This window comes from Squalius cephalus (assembly GCF_949319135.1).
Source record: "Squalius cephalus genome assembly, chromosome: 12".
Classification (NCBI taxonomy): Eukaryota; Metazoa; Chordata; class Actinopteri; order Cypriniformes; family Leuciscidae; genus Squalius; species Squalius cephalus.
The window spans coordinates 9,686,296-9,702,814 of NC_137133.1; the positions used below are offsets into that span (position 1 = coordinate 9,686,296).

Consider the following 16,519-nt stretch of genomic DNA (forward strand, 5'->3'; position numbering starts at 1 on the left):
ACATGACACTTTCAGAAATCAATGTGTGCCAGTCACTAAAGACTCTAAATTTAATCTTATATCAATAGCTCAGTCCCTAAATATACTGTTATCCCAATTAGACACCCTGCCATTAACAGAGAACTTTATATAGAAATGAGGACACAACAAAAACTGCAACAAAGTTTACATGCTCAGTTCATGTTTTTTGGATATGAATTTGGATTCCTCTTACTGATGATACAGCAAGATAAGCAGCTTCATGTTTTGGGGATTTGTGACACATTTTCTGGCTGACTAAATTTAACCACTTTTATAGTACTTTTAAAGTCTTTTTGAAGCCTGAAAGCTCCCGTTAAAAAACAGCAACCAGGATTGTAATTTCTCCTTTAGTGTTTGAATGAAGAAAGAAATTCATTCGGGTATGGATTGACATGAGGGTGAGTAAATGATGACAGATTTTTCTGTTTCTTTAACATGTAAAAACGAGAGCCTCTCCGTGGTTTAAGAGAGGTGTTTGAGACGGACGGCAGACGTGGCCGTGAGTGTTGCAGTAGGAGTCTATTTCAAGACACTTATCACATTCACTTCATAAACACTGACAGCGCAGAGCTATTCCCGTTTCCCAACAATCCATGCACTGATTACAGTTGAGCCTCAATGACAGGGACAAAAAGGTCTGTCACAGCGCAAACATATAGACCACTGACTGATTCAATGCTACAGTCTCAGTCAGCTGCATCAATGAGTCAAAGATTATACTGGAAAGTTTGTTATCCTGTTTCATTTTTTCTTTTTGTTAAATGAAGGACACATAAAAAGCTTGGAAATTTTTCTCTAATTTGCACATTAACAGCATTTCCTTAGACTGGACAGCAAAAGCTCTTGTCCATGTAGCTTATTTAGGCCAAGAAGCAACCGATTTGACAGTAAGTGACATTATAGTGACATGCAAATTACTTACACAAACTATTTCACAGACATAAAACAAAGCCCTGCATTTCATCTAGTTTAATACTAGATGCTACAAGTGCATCCAAACAAAAATATACATATTAGATTTGATGTCACTAACCTGGTAAACTTTAGTGAATCCAGAGATGATTCCATCTTCAATGGCACTTGCTGTGTCAACCATGACTTTGCTGACAAGACTTTGTTTCCAGTCAGATTGGTAAAAAACAACAACAACAACAACATGCTGTTGCTCTATAAAAATGCATAAAATTAACCATACTAAGAAAGAGCTCCCTCAAGCTTTGCGTGCAATAAGCTCAGACAACTTATGATAGTACTGTGAACAATCCGAATGTGAGAAAGGTCACCCCCCCAAAAAAAATTAAATAAAAAAAATAAAGTTTAAAAATTAAACCAACAGAAACTCTTAGAAATCCTCAAAATAACAGAATATTAATAGTCCAGTCATTGAGGAAAAAAGGTTGAACAAATTGCAACAGAAGCAAACTCTGATTTTGTATCCTCAATATGTCCTGAGTAAGAAAAAAAAAGTCCCGAAGAATCCCATTAGGGGAAAGTTTCGAAAAAGACCCAAATATAGCTTATTCATACGCCTATTCATTCTTTTTCTTACGTGAATAGGGTAAAAATTTGAACCTTTAGATATCACCATGAAAATTACTGAGTTGATTACTTACATCAAGACAAATAAAAATTGTATTACAAGATTTTTGAAATTGTTTGTTAACATGGACAAACGGTGCCTAATCTAATTACGTATGTGCTAATTTGCATAAATACCACAACAGATCTAAACATTGGGTAGCCTATAGCCAGCTGAAAATGTCTTGTTGAATCTTGTTGACATATAACAGTAAAATACTTGATGTTAAGGTCTGAATGGAACCCATTTAGGCTACCCATGAGCATTAATACATAGACGCAGGAAGAAGTACTTTAAACCAGCCTTTATTAATTTTTAAGAGATTGGGTTTGGGGCTGGGTCTGTGGTACTGTTTCTGAGGGAAGAACAGAAGACAATGGTAAGGAGAATGCAGAAGACAAAAGGTAAGTAAAATAAAAAGTAAATCCCCAGAAACAGTCCCACGGACCCAGCCCCAAACCCCATCTCTGCAATAATAATTAATAAAGGCTGGTTTAAAGTACTTCTTCCTGCCTCTATGTATTAATGCTCATGGGTAGCCTAAATGGGTTCCATTCAGACCTTAACATTAAGTATTATGCACCGTTTGTCCATGTTAACAAACAATTTCAAAAAACTTGTAATACAATTTTTGTTTGTCTTGATGTAAGTAATCAACTCAGTCATTTTCATGGTGATATCTAAAGGTTAAATTTGTTTACCCTATTCACGTAAGAAAAAGAATGAATAGGCGTATGAATAAGCTATATTTGGGTCTTTATCGAAACTTTCCCCTAATGGGATTCTTAGGGACTTTTTTTCCTTACTCAGGACATATTGAGGATAACAAAATCAGTTGAGTTTGCTTCTGTTGCAATTTGTTCAAGGTTGACCCCCATTTTGGCTTAAAATGACTGGACTATAAACCAAGTACCAACCCCACCCTTTTTTCATATTATTCTTGTGCACAAAAACGTTCAAAGATGTATCTCAGTCAATCAGCACTAATGCAAATCATGCTGGGAATTGGTGAGGTCCTGTCCTGTTTCAGCAATGCTGTGTCAACAAAACACAAATGGATTAAGTAACTTTCTCTGTTTTTTTCTGATAAATATGTTGTTCGATAGTTAATGTTCTCATTTACCTATTTTATTACCTATTTTTCAGGTAAGAGCAGGCGCGGCCATTTGTATTTGTGTTTGGCTTCCGGTGTCATTTGCTTCCAATTATTTTTAGCTGTACAAAAGCTCGTTATGCTACTTGATATAGTAAACCGGTATTTCTTAACACATACTTTTTAATGTATTATCTTAATTAAACACGCTGGTTTGTAGCGAAAACAGTTTTACTGTTTCCTGTACTTTGATATATTCTCCTTGTTATAAATCGGATGTCTCGCACACGTATCGCGTTTTTCAAATGTATTTTGGCCCATTGGAATTTCCGTAGTCATCATTTCATTGGCGGGTCAGAATCATGTTTCATTGGTCGCCGTCGCACAGCCATACTCTTTCATGAGGTTTATGAATATGAATCTGGTTAGAGTACAAATAAGAATATATTAATGTAATAAATCAGTTTCTCTATACGTTTGGAAGGAATTTAAAAGAAGAGCTGGATTGCGGAGTTTATCGTTTGTCGTCGTTGTTATCTAGTAAGTGCGTAAAGTCTTAAAATCAGGCTAATGTTGTTGTGGAGTATTTGTGGAATAGCAGTCACACCAGTAAACTAAGTTACTTTCTGTCATAAAGGGCTGTAGTGCATGAACAGTTTCAGTTTACTATAGTATAATCTGCGTTCATCATAACTGCTGTCACTCATGTCCAGCAGCAGCTGACAGAAGTCTGCGATGATCAGTAGTATTGATGTTGTTTGTACTAATAGACAGTTTTCCTTCCGCAGGGTTCAACAATGCCTGCTTTTCGCCAGGTCGGGGAGAAACAGCTCCCCAACCCCATTCTGTACATGGCCTGGTCTCCTAAGAGAGATCTTATAGCCCTGGCTAACACTGCAGGAGAGGTTAGATCTTTTATAGACATACACATACCTGTCTTCAGTTAAACCATACTGTTAATGTCTCTGTAGGATTGTATTGGGGGTTCATTAGACTATTCTGTCATTACAGCTTCTCTTGCATCGGCTTGCCAACTTTCAGAGGGTGTGGAGTTTACCGCCCAATGAGAACACCGGAAAAGAGATCACATCACTGGCCTGGAGACCTGATGGGAAAAGTAAACTCAAATAGTATTTCTCTGCCTGATTCTTCTCAGTTTTATTACTTGAAATACAATAAACGTTAACTGAAATATAATTATGACAAAAACACAATAAAATTATTAAAACTAACTGTAATGGAAAAAAGTTTACTTTATGTGTACTGAAGTGCACTTTACTCATGAATACAGCATTCATATAATTTATTCGTCTTATGTACACTTGTTTTATATTGCCAATTTGCCATATAGTATTATGCTGCTGCTGATTCATTGCACAAATAAATTGACAAATAAACCCAATCTTTAAAGCTATTTTTAATGTTCTGTTGTTTGCAGGAATACATACAACATTAAGAAAATAAATAGATAAATGCCTGCCACATTCTGAAGTATAAATAAGCTACCATTGTCTTGTTAAATGATTAGTAACATTGGATTGTTGTCTGCAGTCCTGGCATTCAGTGTGGGAGATACAAAGCAGGTGGTTCTGTGTGATGCAGAGAAGGCAGAAATCCTCCACCTGTTCCCTGTGGATTACCCAGTGTCCTGCATGCACTGGATGGAGGTGCAGGATGACAGCAGGTGTGGCTTTTTACATAGAGAGGATCCATTTTCTCTCTATTGATTGCTTGGTTTAATCCATTTTTTTCCTCTAGCACATTGTCCTTATTCAGCGAGTCTGAAGATGAGTCCAGCCGTTTCCTTCCGAAGTTACCCACTTTACCTAAGAGGTGAGACTCTGAGCTTCACACATTAAGGAAAGCTTTGGTTTCTCTAGCACAGGGCTGAATGAGAAGTGCTTGGTCACTCCTTTGTTTTTATATTTTTTAATTGTTTTCATGGCCATTTTCCTTTGTGCTGTGTTTTTGTTCAGCTACAGCACCACATCAAAGATATTTAGGTAAGAGGACATTTTATGTGCTTGATATGCTGATTATTTGTCTTTTTCTTTGTCATACTTTTTTTAATTGGTCATCTGCATGTGCTAATGTGTGTCCATTCTGGTTTGTTCTTATGTGTTATTTTGTCTCTTGCAGTGAAGAGAAATCAGATGAAGTCACAAACCTTTTGGGGGAAGTGAGGTCAGTGTTGTAGGCTTTTGACCGGATTGGTTAAGCTTGTTGTATTGTGATTGATGTGTGACGTTTATTTGCAGACTTAATGTCTTGGTGGTGGGAGGACCATCTGGATTTGTCGAGCTGTATGCGTACGGCCTGTATAAGATCGCCACGCTGAGTGGGGTAAGATATAAAACCTCAAACATGCTTTAATTTTGACCTCACACATATTTTTTCTTTTCAATCATGATATATCTTAATTAGCTTTATATATAAACAATAGAAGTCTATTGAATGCATTTAGAAAGCCAAGTACCGTAAATGAGTGTATTTGTGTTACAGTATTTTATGTCTGCTTCAGATCTTAGGGACGTGCCGTAGTCTTGGACTGTCTAGTGACCTCAAGTCCCTCTCTGTTATTACAGAGATAAGATCTACAGAAGACAACCCTGAGATACATTACATACAGGTAAAGACTGAAAAATGCCGATTCAAATCTTGTCATTTTTTTCCAGTATTGTCATTGTCAGCACTGTGCTTCTTGACAAATAAAAGTGTCCATGATAAAAATAAAATAATTAAAAAATCCAAATTCTTATAAATGTGAGTGTGAAGGTCACGGATTAACCACACATTTATTAACTCAAGTCCATGTTAAATGTGCGGTCAATCCGTGACCATCACATTATAATGTATTTATAAGTTGTAACTTTTAACTCTTTGTATTGTGTGTGTGTGTGTGTGTGTGTGTATGAGTTTTTATGTGTATGTGTGTGTGGTTTAGGTATTCCTATGTTACTATACTTCGCACAAGTGTAGTTATACCAGAATTTTGTGACCTTGTTGGGACATTTTCGGTTCCCATGTGGAAAAAAGCATCATAATACATCATAATACATACATAATGTTTTTTACCCCCTCCAAAATGTAAAAATGCAGAAAGTTTTCTGTAAGGGTTGTTTAGGGATAGGGTTAGGTTTAGGCACTTGTGTGATGGTAAATGTTCGGGTGTGTGTGTGTGTGTGCGCCTGTGGGTGTGTGCGCCGTCTATACATGCTGAAACAATAACTCCAGCAAATAGCCTCTTTGTAATTATATAAGTACTATCTATGTGTTTGTAACTGCTATTTATTTAAAGTTGATGAGACCACAGTCAGTTTGCAAGTAAACAAAGTGCAAACAAGTTGAGTCACAGTTGAATGACAGCTGTCAGGTTACGTGTGACGTCTCTGCATTGAGAGTGATATCAGTGGATTGACTGTTGCAGCTGGACACTGGGCTGCTGTCTTCCTGTCTGCCTGAGTTGACCAAGATGGCACGCAAGTTTACGCACATTTCCACCCTGCTACAGGTGAGTGTCTTACTCATAGAAGCACCTGTGTTTTAATGTAACTCAATCTTTATGTTCATCTTTCATTCTCTTTCTCTGTCGTTTAGTATTTGCGTCTCTCTCTCACCTGTATGTGTGAAGCATGGGAGGACATTCTTATGCAGATGGATCTCCGCCTGACTAAGTTTGTCCAGGTAAGAGCCCATCACATGGCAGCCAGTCACAAACAAGCAAATATAAGGCATCTGATACGATGGCATTCATTAGGGCATTTAAACGCTTCATCCTGAAAATACATGTAAATTCAATAATGGACTGTGATCCATGGAAGCCATTGCTTGTTGTTTCTTAGAGTTTTAGAAATGATAGTTTGTTTTTTACAGGAAAAGAACACAAGCACTCAGGTTCAGGATGAGTTTCTGGAGCTACTGTTATGGGGACATGCAAGGTACACACAATTCATAAATGAGTCACACTAGGTATTTCAACGCCCATATTGCCATACCACTGCGGTCATAGTGGTGGCAAATTAAAGTTTCTGTTTCATCATTCTGTTTTCATAATTATTTCTTATTGAGTAATGCTTGTAAAATTGTACAACATTACAACTGTAAAAACATTAAATATATTTAACATAAAAGCATTATATAATACTATGTATAAATTATAACATTTGTATTATATTATTATGTAATTTTGATATTAAATAAAAAAAAAAAATATATATATATATATATATATATATTCTTTAGATTGTTTTGATAGCTTGCAAGATTGAATCTACTCGTGCATGTGTACTCTAAATGGCCAACAGAGGGCAACATATGTTCACAAATTTATAGCTACAGTTAGAATAGGAAAAAATACAATCTACAATATATGTCCACAATAGAATATAAAAGAAAGAACAAGTATCCATTTTTTTTTTAAATGTTAAGATGTGAATGAACATGACACAACAGCTGTGCACATGTCTGGTCTTGTTGAATTCTTGTTGAAAATTTTAGCATACCTGATAATGTGCTGTTGTTATATTTTTGAGTGTTCATTAGCATAACCAAACCAGAGGCTTACATGACAAATGATCACTCTTGTAGAACTGCATATATCAAGCATATATCCCTTTTCCCCTTTAGCCCTGAACTTCAGGCTCTTCTCATGAATCAACTCACTGTCAAGGTAAATCTACCTGGAATTAGATTCACTGCATTAGGTATCCTACTGTCATTATGCGTAATTATTATCAACTTAATTCATTATTACTGTTTGCTTTTTTTAACCACTCAGGGCCTAAAGATGTTGGGTCAGTCCATTGATTCTTCATATTCCAGCATCCAGAAACTTGTTATCAGTCACTTGCAGAGGTGTGTATTATTCACCCGATAGAGAATGTTATAGAGCGGCCTGTGCATTGAGTGTTTGCTGTGCACACAGTGGCTCTGAGGCGCTGCTGTATCATCTGAGCGAGGTCAAAGGAATGGCGCTCTGGAAGCAGAAGTTTCAACCTCTCGGCCTGGATCCTGCAGCCATTGAGGGTATAAGACTGTCTATTTATAGACCAGTGTTATTTTACTATTATTTATATACTAATATATTAGTGATGTCATTTCATTTATTACTCAAAGCCCACTTTAAATACTTCTATACCACAGCAAAAATCTAAAGACATATGAACAGTAAGTATTAAAATAAGAACTAATACACAAAATCTACAAGCATTGATAAAAATATCAAAAAGTTACAAATAAAGTCTAACAATAGTATTCAGGTACAGAAATGTAATCATTAAATGTAAAATAACACTATAGTGTTCACTGTATAAATGAAATGTAGATTAATCTTTGTTAAAGCTGTGTTTTGTTGTATTTAACATTAATGGCATTGACAGGAGCAGGTATTTATAGGCTGCTGTCACTTTAAGACCAAATGCACGGCCATACAGATCAGCTTTTATTTTGATATTTTCAGTTTTTGTTTTAATTTTAGTAATGTGCTTCCTTAGTTTTGATTATCTTTATATCATTTTCTATAAAGCATTCATTTGTTTTTAAGTTTTAGTAATTCTAGTTCTTTAACTCAAACTTGCAAAACAACATTTCTAGCTTTATTTTTAATTAACGGAAACTTTTTAAAATAGTTTTAGTTGTAGTTAACAATAATAACATTGTTATAGACAACTTGTCCAGCCGCCAATTAAAGTCATACTACTTAAAATCTTATAAAAATTATAATTATGTTTTTTCTGTAACTAAAAACAAGCAAGTAGAATGAAATATTTATACATTCCCTTTTGTTAATGGTTTAGATGCCATCGTAGCTGTGGGCTCTTTTACCCTGAAGGCCAGTGAACTTTTACAGTAAGTTTAATCTTATACTATCCTCTTTATGTCCATTCTGTACATGTTGTTATTAAACTCAAATGCTTGTCTTGATTCCAGAGTCATTGATAAGAGTATGAAGAACTTCAAAGCCTTTTTCAGATGGCTGTATGTTGGTAAGCTGTAGTTTTTGTGAGAGATTTAGCCTTCAGATCAATTTAAGTCTTCTAAGGGAGCTTTCTAACCACCATGGAACACAAAGTTGACTGATTTAGAAAACAAGCAATGTGCAATTATACTGAATTATTTGTATTGTTACTTTTCGGTATTGAATGAAGTTTATTTATAATCATCATTCTTATTTTTAAGCATTATAGGTACACTCCTGATACACAGGCTGATACAAGTTCATAACAGCCTTCACATTTCATAAACGCATTGCAACAAGCTCAGTGAAAATAATCCATTATGGCTAAACAATGCTTCATTGGGCAGCTCACCAGATTTTGGAACAAGGTCCTATTCTTTTGTATTGTATTGTAACAGCTTTTGCTTTTCACAGCAATGCTTCGAATGTCAGAAGATCACGTTCCTCCTGAGCTTAACAAGGTGAGATATCAACAGACATGAAGAGAGTGAAAGATTGTTGGTGGAGAAAATGGTGGTAAATTTAATAATAATAATTTAAAGAATCATACATTAAAAAAAATGTATATATAATAAATAGTAAAATTACTATATATATATATATTAGGGCTGTCAAAAGATTAATCGCGATTAATCGCATCCAAAATAAAAGTTTGTGTTTACATAATATATGTGTGTGTACTGTGTATAATTATTTTGTATATATAAATACACACACATGCATGTATATATTTAAGAAATATTTGCATACATATACTGTATATATATTTATATAGTTTATATTATATATAAATATAAATTTTTTTAATATATAAATAACACATTTTTCTTAAATATATACATGCATGTGTGTGTGTATTTATATATAGAAAATAATTATACTCCATACACACATATATTATGTAAACACAAACTTTTATTTTGGATGCGATTAATCGCGATTAATTGTTTGACAGCCCTAATATATATATATATTAGGGCTGTCAATTTAACACGCTAATTTAATTAATTAGTTATGGAAAATTAATGTCTATATAGGTCATCTTGCCTAGATAATGCAGTAAGAAGAATGCCCCTAAAATATTAATAATAATAAAAAAAAATTAAGATGTGTATATTTCTGCTGTTGTAAATGTAAATATTATTGTGTGTTTCAGATGACTCAGAAGGATCTGGCTTTTGTGGCTGACTTCCTGTCCGAGCATTTTAGTGCTGTGAGTGAATGAGAAACACAATTTTAACACTAAACAAACATTTGGTGAAAGCCCATTTCATTTTCTGTTCCCCATTTCAGAATGAGGAGCTGTTTGATCGGAAAGGGAAGTATTTCAACGTTGAGCGTGTCGGACAGGTACGGAAACTTCTTACACGTTCTTACACAAGAAGGGAATTCTTTTCCTCATTTCATAACATACTTGGTCTGTTGTTGTTTTTTTTGTTTATTTTGCAGTACTTGAAGGATGAAGATGAAGACTTGATATCTCCACCCAACATGGAGGGCAACCAGTGGGTGATATTTGTAAAGCAGACCACTCATCTAAAAGGTAAAATCATAACACCTTCTTCCTTTATTAGACCACATCACTGCTAATGTTATCTACTGTTTTGGGGAAAAAATAAAATTGAATATGAGAAATGTAATTAATTACGTGTATGTTTGATACTTCTTGTGTTGCAGACAGTCCGCTGCTCTTCCCCACTTACCCACAGAAGTCTTTGCATTTTGTCAAGAGAATGATGGAGGGGTTCATTGATCTGTGCTTACAGAAACCAGCCGTCAGTCTCTAACACACACACACACACACACACACACACCCACACACACACACACACAAACATTACTACTCTTTCTTTATCTTTGTAAACACTGGCACTACAACAGTTGTACATGTTCTGATTTGAAACCTTTTTCCCATTTAGGGCTAAACAACTTGTTTTCAGCTCTTTATTATGGGTTGAGATTGTTTGAGTCAGTGTCAGTTTCAGCCAACCAGAATAACAATAAAACACGAGCTGCAATATGAGGGCTTATTATATTTATAGACAACAAAGAGGCTTGTCATATTATTACCTCCCCTCAAAAATTTACAACCTTTTCTCTTTCACAAAATGGACATCCTCCCATCCTGTTCTCTTTTCCAGAGGATGCTCTAACTTGCCTTCTCACATTAATGGTCTCCAGCACATATATAACAGAAGCATTAACTACATTAACTGGATTGTTTCACCCTTCCTACTGAACGTTCTTTTCCTGAGCACTAATGCGTCTGACTCCTGATCATATGCATGTGTGTGTTTTTCAGGAGGTCATCGGGCATTCAGTAAAACAAGCTGTGTGTTTACGCTTGTACACTGTTCCTGAGAGGTAATCCATTGTTTAATACTTGTTTAATAGTAAATATGCTCTAGTGACTTATGATTGCTAATGATTTGACAGGAAATAACAGATTATTTGTATTTTGTCTTGCTGTTGGAGTTATAATGATTTCTATATGTTTTTTTTAATAGCTCAGAAAATACACCACGGCTGTTTGAGCTGCCTTCACTGTAAGTGGACTACATATATTCCTGTAATTTATAATGGTGAATTTTGAGGTTGTAGTGTCTGCAAATAATGTAGGGTTCATAATGTAATTACAGTCTGCATGTGTAATAACAGTGATTTTTCTAAAGATGATGATGATGATGATGATGATAAGAGTGTGTTTTAATGCAGGTGGAATAATAAGAAGGCTGGTATGCATTACGTTGTGTTCTGCATGCCAGAGATCTCACCCTCTAAAATCTATATTCTGAGGAGAGCAACAGACCCCAACAGGTAAACATGCCTCTTTTGTTGTTCTCTGTTGTATTTGACTACAAAAAAAAAAAAAAAAAGTATGAACGTTACTATTTAATATATTGGGGTCAGTAATATTTTTTCAAGGATACATTAAATTGATTAAAAAGAGAGAAAAGACATTTATAATGTTACGAAAGATTTCTATTTCAAATAAAAGGTTTTCTTTTTAACTTTCTATTCATCAGAGAATAAAAAAAAAATGCATCATGATTTCCACAAAAATATTAAGCAGCACATCTGTTTTCAACATTGATAATAATCAGAAATGTGTATTGAGCAGCAAATCATCTTATTAGAATGATTTCTGAAGAATCATGTGACACTGAGGACTTGGAGTAATGATGCTGAAAATTCAGATTTGCCATCAAAGGAATAAATTACATTTTAAGATATATTAAACTATAAAACAGTTTTAAAATTTAATAATGTTTCACAATATTATAGTTTTTACTGTTACAAATAAATGCAGCCTTAATGAGCATAAGAGACTTCTTTAAAAAAAAAATATATATATATTTTAATCTTGCTGACCCCAAATTTTTGAACAGAAGTGTACACTCACCTAAAGGATTATTAGGAACACCTGTTCAATTTCTCATTAATGCAATTATCTAATCAACCAATCACATGGCAGTTGCTTTAATGCATTTAGGGGTGTGGTCCTGGTCAAGACAATCTCCTGAACTCCAAACTGAATGTCAGAATGGGAAAGAAAGGTGATTTAAGCAATTTTGAGCGTGGCATGGTTGTTGGTGCCAGACGGGCCGGTCTGAGTATTTCACAATCTGCTCAGTTACTGAGATTTTCACGCACAACCATTTCTAGGGTTTACAAAGAATGGTGTGAAAAGGGAAAAACATCCAGTATGCGGCAGTCCTGTGGGCGAAAATGCCTTGTTGATGCTAGAGGTCAGAGGAGAATGGGCCGACTGATTCAAGCTGATAGAAGAGCAACTTTGACTGAAATAACCACTCGTTACAACCGAGGTATGCAGCAAAGCATTTGTGAAGCCACAACACGCACAACCTTGAGGCGGAATGGCTACAACAGCAGAAGACCCCACCGGGTACCACTCATCTCCACTACAAATAGGAAAAAGAGGCTACAATTTGCACGAGCTCACCAAAATTGGACAGTTGAAGATTGGAAAAATGTTGCCTGGTCTGATGAGTCTCGATTTCTGTTGAGACATTCAGATGGTAGAGTCAGAATTTGGCGTAAACAGAATGAGAACATGGATCCATCATGCCTTGTTACCACTGTGCAGGCTGGTGGTGGTGGTGTAATGGTGTGGGGGATGTTTTCTTGGCACACTTTAGGCCCCTTAGTGCCAATTGGGCATCGTTTAAATGCCACGGCCTACCTGAGCATTGTTTCTGACCATGTCCATCCCTTTATGACCACCATGTACCCATCCTCTGATGGCTACTTGGCTACTAATGCACCATGTCACAAAGCTCGAATCATTTCAAATTGGTTTCTTGAACATGACAATGAGTTCACGTACTAAAATGGCCCCCACAGTCACCAGATCTCAACCCAATAGAGCATCTTTGGGATGTGGTGGAACGGGAGCTTCGTGCCCTGGATGTGCATCCCACAAATCTCCATCAACTGCAAGATGCTATCCTATCAATATGGGCCAACATTTCTAAAGAATGCTTTCAGCACCTTGTTGAATCAATGCCACGTAGAATTAAGGCAGTTCTGAAGGCGAAAGGGGGTCAAACACAGTATTAGTATGGTGTCCCTAATAATCCTTTAGGTGAGTGTATATAGTAACTAAAAAATATTGTAACTTAATTTTAACAAAAAAAATATTTTTGGTTAGTCTCTCACATCAGTGACTCATTGGTTTGAATCTGGTTGACTGGTTTGAACGTACTCTTATGATTGTCATGAATCGATCTTTTGGGAAAGGATATAGCATGACTGAATTTGTGTGTGCAAATAAGGTCTGTCCCTAACGGTCTGGTGGCCCTGAACCTCAGCACTCCTCTCAATTCTAGTATAGAAGATGAAATGCCTGCACCGACTTCTACGTGAGTTCATTTGTGGAGATAACATATGAAAATATTGCCATTATTTAATCTTTGTATGTGTCTGAATGACTGAATAAAATTGTTTATTAGTGACTGCTCGTACAGTTGCCTTGATGCCCGCTTTTATGATGACGAGACATTGACGGTGGTATTGCAAAGTGTGGAAGATGACGAGAATAAGATGCGCATCCTTACTCAGCTTCCTCTAAACTCTGCTATGAGCTGGGATGAAGAGTTCACTTGGGACCTTACCCTCAGGTACAGCACACTTGTTGATTTCCACCAATCAGTGACCTTTCATTCTGTTGAATTGTAAGTAGTAGCAGCATGATGCGTATATTGCAGTAGTTCCAGTTCCAGCTATATACTAGATTGTAATACGGTTATGCTTAGCTTGGCTCGCCCCTATTGAATGTCCTGAATTAGCACTCTTTTGATGTGGTGTGTTTTAGGCTGGAGCAGCAGACTGAAGGGATCCCAGTACAGGGTCTGGCCTGGGGAAACCAGAGCAGAGAGATGGACAACATCAAGGCTCAGTTTGTGGCGGTTAACGGGATCCGCAAAGTGGCCTGCGTGGTAAGACTCTACAGCTTGAGGACATTTTTAACGATTTCGGGAAATAGTTTACACTTAAATGTATCTGATTAATGTATGAAAGAAGTGAAAACTGATGTATAAATATGTTTTAAAAAACAGCTGTATTTAAAATATAGAGAATAATTAATGACAAACTGTTTTATTTTACTGAATTATTGAAAATGAATGTAATATTGCTGCCTTTAATGTGCATTTAAATCTCAATAATTTAATTATTTCAAAAATAATTAATAATATAATTATTTCAAGAAATCCGAATTAGGAATTCAACTCGTATGGCATAGCATGTAAATGTTAAATAAATTTCTTGTCTCATCTCTCTCATCAGCTCAGTGCCAATCTGAGACACATACGTGTGTTTGAAATGGACGCAGAGGAGGAAGAGGAGGAGGAAGAGCGTGCTGATGAGTCACAGGAAATGAGCTCGGACCAGGACAGACTTGAGGAATCAATGACTACTCAGAGTGACGCCGGGGAAGGTGGAGATGGAGCAAGAGGGGTTGAGGATGCTCAGGTGACAGATCAAGGGTCAGGAGACATTTTGGATGACACTGCAGGGTCAGATATACTTTGAACTTTTTTTGAGTTCACGTTCTCCACAAATGAACTATGGACTCCTCTACTATTCCTGGTCATGTTCTTTATGTATTAAAAAGTATTTTGTGACAAAGATGAGCTGATGAACATTTCACATTCTCATTTGTAAATAAATAGATTTACTGTTAAAAACCTTGGATTTGGATCAGTCAAAACTTTAATGTTTCAGTGTCTCCCCTGGTAATTTTTCACTATTATATTGGGGATTCCTGGGTTAGTTGGGAGTCTGTGTTGGTGGCCCCTGGGTCTGCAAAGGTTGAAAACCCCTGCCCTAGGACAATAATAATCTCTTAGCCTTGCTGTCTTGCTCACCTGGAACTTAAATGACTGGAAAAACATGAAGTTCAGTCGAGGCCAGGGATTCGTGAGTAGGTCTGAGTGAACATTTTAAGGTTCTAATCCAGATTTATCCCTCTGTACAAGAAGATAAATCCTGAAGTGCTTGCAGCGGTCCTTCTGGCTGATGCCATTTGGTCTATGTTAAAATTATGGGCTGTGAGGAAATATGGTACATGTCCAAACAAGGCCAATTTTTTTTTTCTTTAAATCATTTTTATGTCACAGTTTTCTTCCCACAAACAATAAGAAGATTTCTGTCAGAGATTGTTATGCCATTAAACATCAAGAAATTCTGTTTCATTGGAAAGTGAAACCATAACAGAGAACAAAAATCTAAAGACACTATATAATTTCAGCATGCATCTCAAAAACAGCCAATGCAAATTTTAGATGCAAACTTTTTAACATGCAAAGATTTAGTTATTTAGCCTATACCTCATAGTGTGTGTTCAGTTACTGTGTTTAACGTAATCAACAGTAAAAGTATATTTTTTTAGTGGAAAAAGTAAATGATTAAAAGAATTCCTTAAATATTTAAAAGTAAAAGTAAAAAAAAAAAATATCTTAAAAAAAGAAAATACTTAAGAATTCCAGAAACTCTTTAAAAATTTTCAAAATATATATTATATTATTTATTTATTTAGTACTCAATTTCTGCCAGATAAAATATTTTAGAGCTTTGCATTTCAAGTAAAATGTATATTTATTATTAAAAAAAAAATCTCAGGTCTTTAAAAAATATTATTAATTTACATGGCTTTTCCATTTTGTATTTTTGGAGCAAAACAACTGAGCACCTGTGACAGTGGAAAATTTATCCATGACTTCATATTTTTGATTCGGGTTTGTGAATGTGTTTTGCACCATATTCACTGCAGCAACTGCAGTGAAAATTTGAGTGAATGAGTTTCTTAATTTGTGATTCATACAATAGGATTAGTGCACCTGCAGTAAAAGAAATTGTTATATTTAAACTCACCAGCTAACTTGTTTGACATTTGAATATAGTTGTTTATAGACTGAGCATCAAGTCAATTTGTTAATCTTTAGCAATTTTAGTGTTGTAGTGACTCAGACATCCCTTCACAAGGTAAAAATGTACATATTTGTGTCAGAATAGTTTATACTAAAATTATTATCAGTTGCTTTTACAACAGTAACCATAAATTATAGCCAAAACTACATTACAAACCCAAAAAATAGTAGCCATAAATTGGCCTGCAAACATATACTTTGTACAATGTCTAAATAAAATCGTAGAGTAAATGTATTATGTAACTGAGTAAGAGTACAAGTATTCTGTTTTAATAGTGTCCAGGTAACGTACGAAATCCCCGCAATAACACGTAAGTAAAGCACTTAGTAAGAGTACAAGTATTCTGTTTCAATAGTGTCGTCGAGTGTGTATTTATCGAGAGGGTTATCAAGAGAGTTAAAGTGCGCGTGCCAGGTTC

The 16,519-nt window shown here is 35.5% G+C and overlaps 1 protein-coding gene across 5 annotated transcripts; it reads left to right on the top strand.

Annotated features, from left to right (window-relative positions):
- Positions 1-2,587: 2,587 nt before the first annotated feature.
- Positions 2,588-15,249, top strand: anapc4 (anaphase promoting complex subunit 4). Of its 5 annotated transcripts, none has more exons than XM_079888124.1 (29): positions 2,588-2,608; positions 3,482-3,598; positions 3,705-3,810; positions 4,245-4,377; positions 4,452-4,526; positions 4,670-4,696; positions 4,833-4,877; positions 4,952-5,036; positions 5,215-5,322; positions 6,121-6,204; positions 6,291-6,377; positions 6,567-6,631; positions 7,320-7,362; positions 7,471-7,547; positions 7,618-7,718; positions 8,489-8,540; positions 8,622-8,677; positions 9,064-9,110; positions 9,806-9,862; positions 9,943-9,999; positions 10,099-10,192; positions 10,327-10,424; positions 10,952-11,013; positions 11,157-11,195; positions 11,365-11,466; positions 13,446-13,532; positions 13,623-13,790; positions 13,985-14,108; positions 14,458-15,249. In XM_079888124.1, the coding sequence occupies exons 2-29, from the start codon at positions 3,491-3,493 to the stop codon at positions 14,701-14,703; spliced, it is 2,433 nt and encodes an 810-aa protein (XP_079744250.1). In that variant the 5' UTR covers positions 2,588-2,608; positions 3,482-3,490; the 3' UTR covers positions 14,704-15,249. The 5 variants fall into 5 exon arrangements, with proteins under 5 accessions (XP_079744250.1, XP_079744251.1, XP_079744249.1 ...); XM_079888125.1 differs by lacking the exon at positions 2,588-2,608 and adding an exon at positions 2,646-2,663; XM_079888123.1 differs by lacking the exon at positions 2,588-2,608 and adding an exon at positions 3,066-3,233.
- Positions 15,250-16,519: the final 1,270 nt, after the last annotated feature.

What these genes read in the sequence shown, in the direction of transcription:
- anapc4 (XM_079888122.1), top strand. Translation starts at nt 3,094, where the DNA reads ATGAGGTTTATGAATATGAATCTG. An exon ending in TTCCTCCTGAGCTTAACAAG is followed by an intron (nt 9,111 to 9,805) that starts GTGAGATATCAA and finishes TGTGTGTTTCAG; the next exon opens with ATGACTCAGAAGGATCTGGC. An exon ending in ACTTGGGACCTTACCCTCAG is followed by an intron (nt 13,791 to 13,984) that starts GTACAGCACACT and finishes GGTGTGTTTTAG; the next exon opens with GCTGGAGCAGCAGACTGAAG.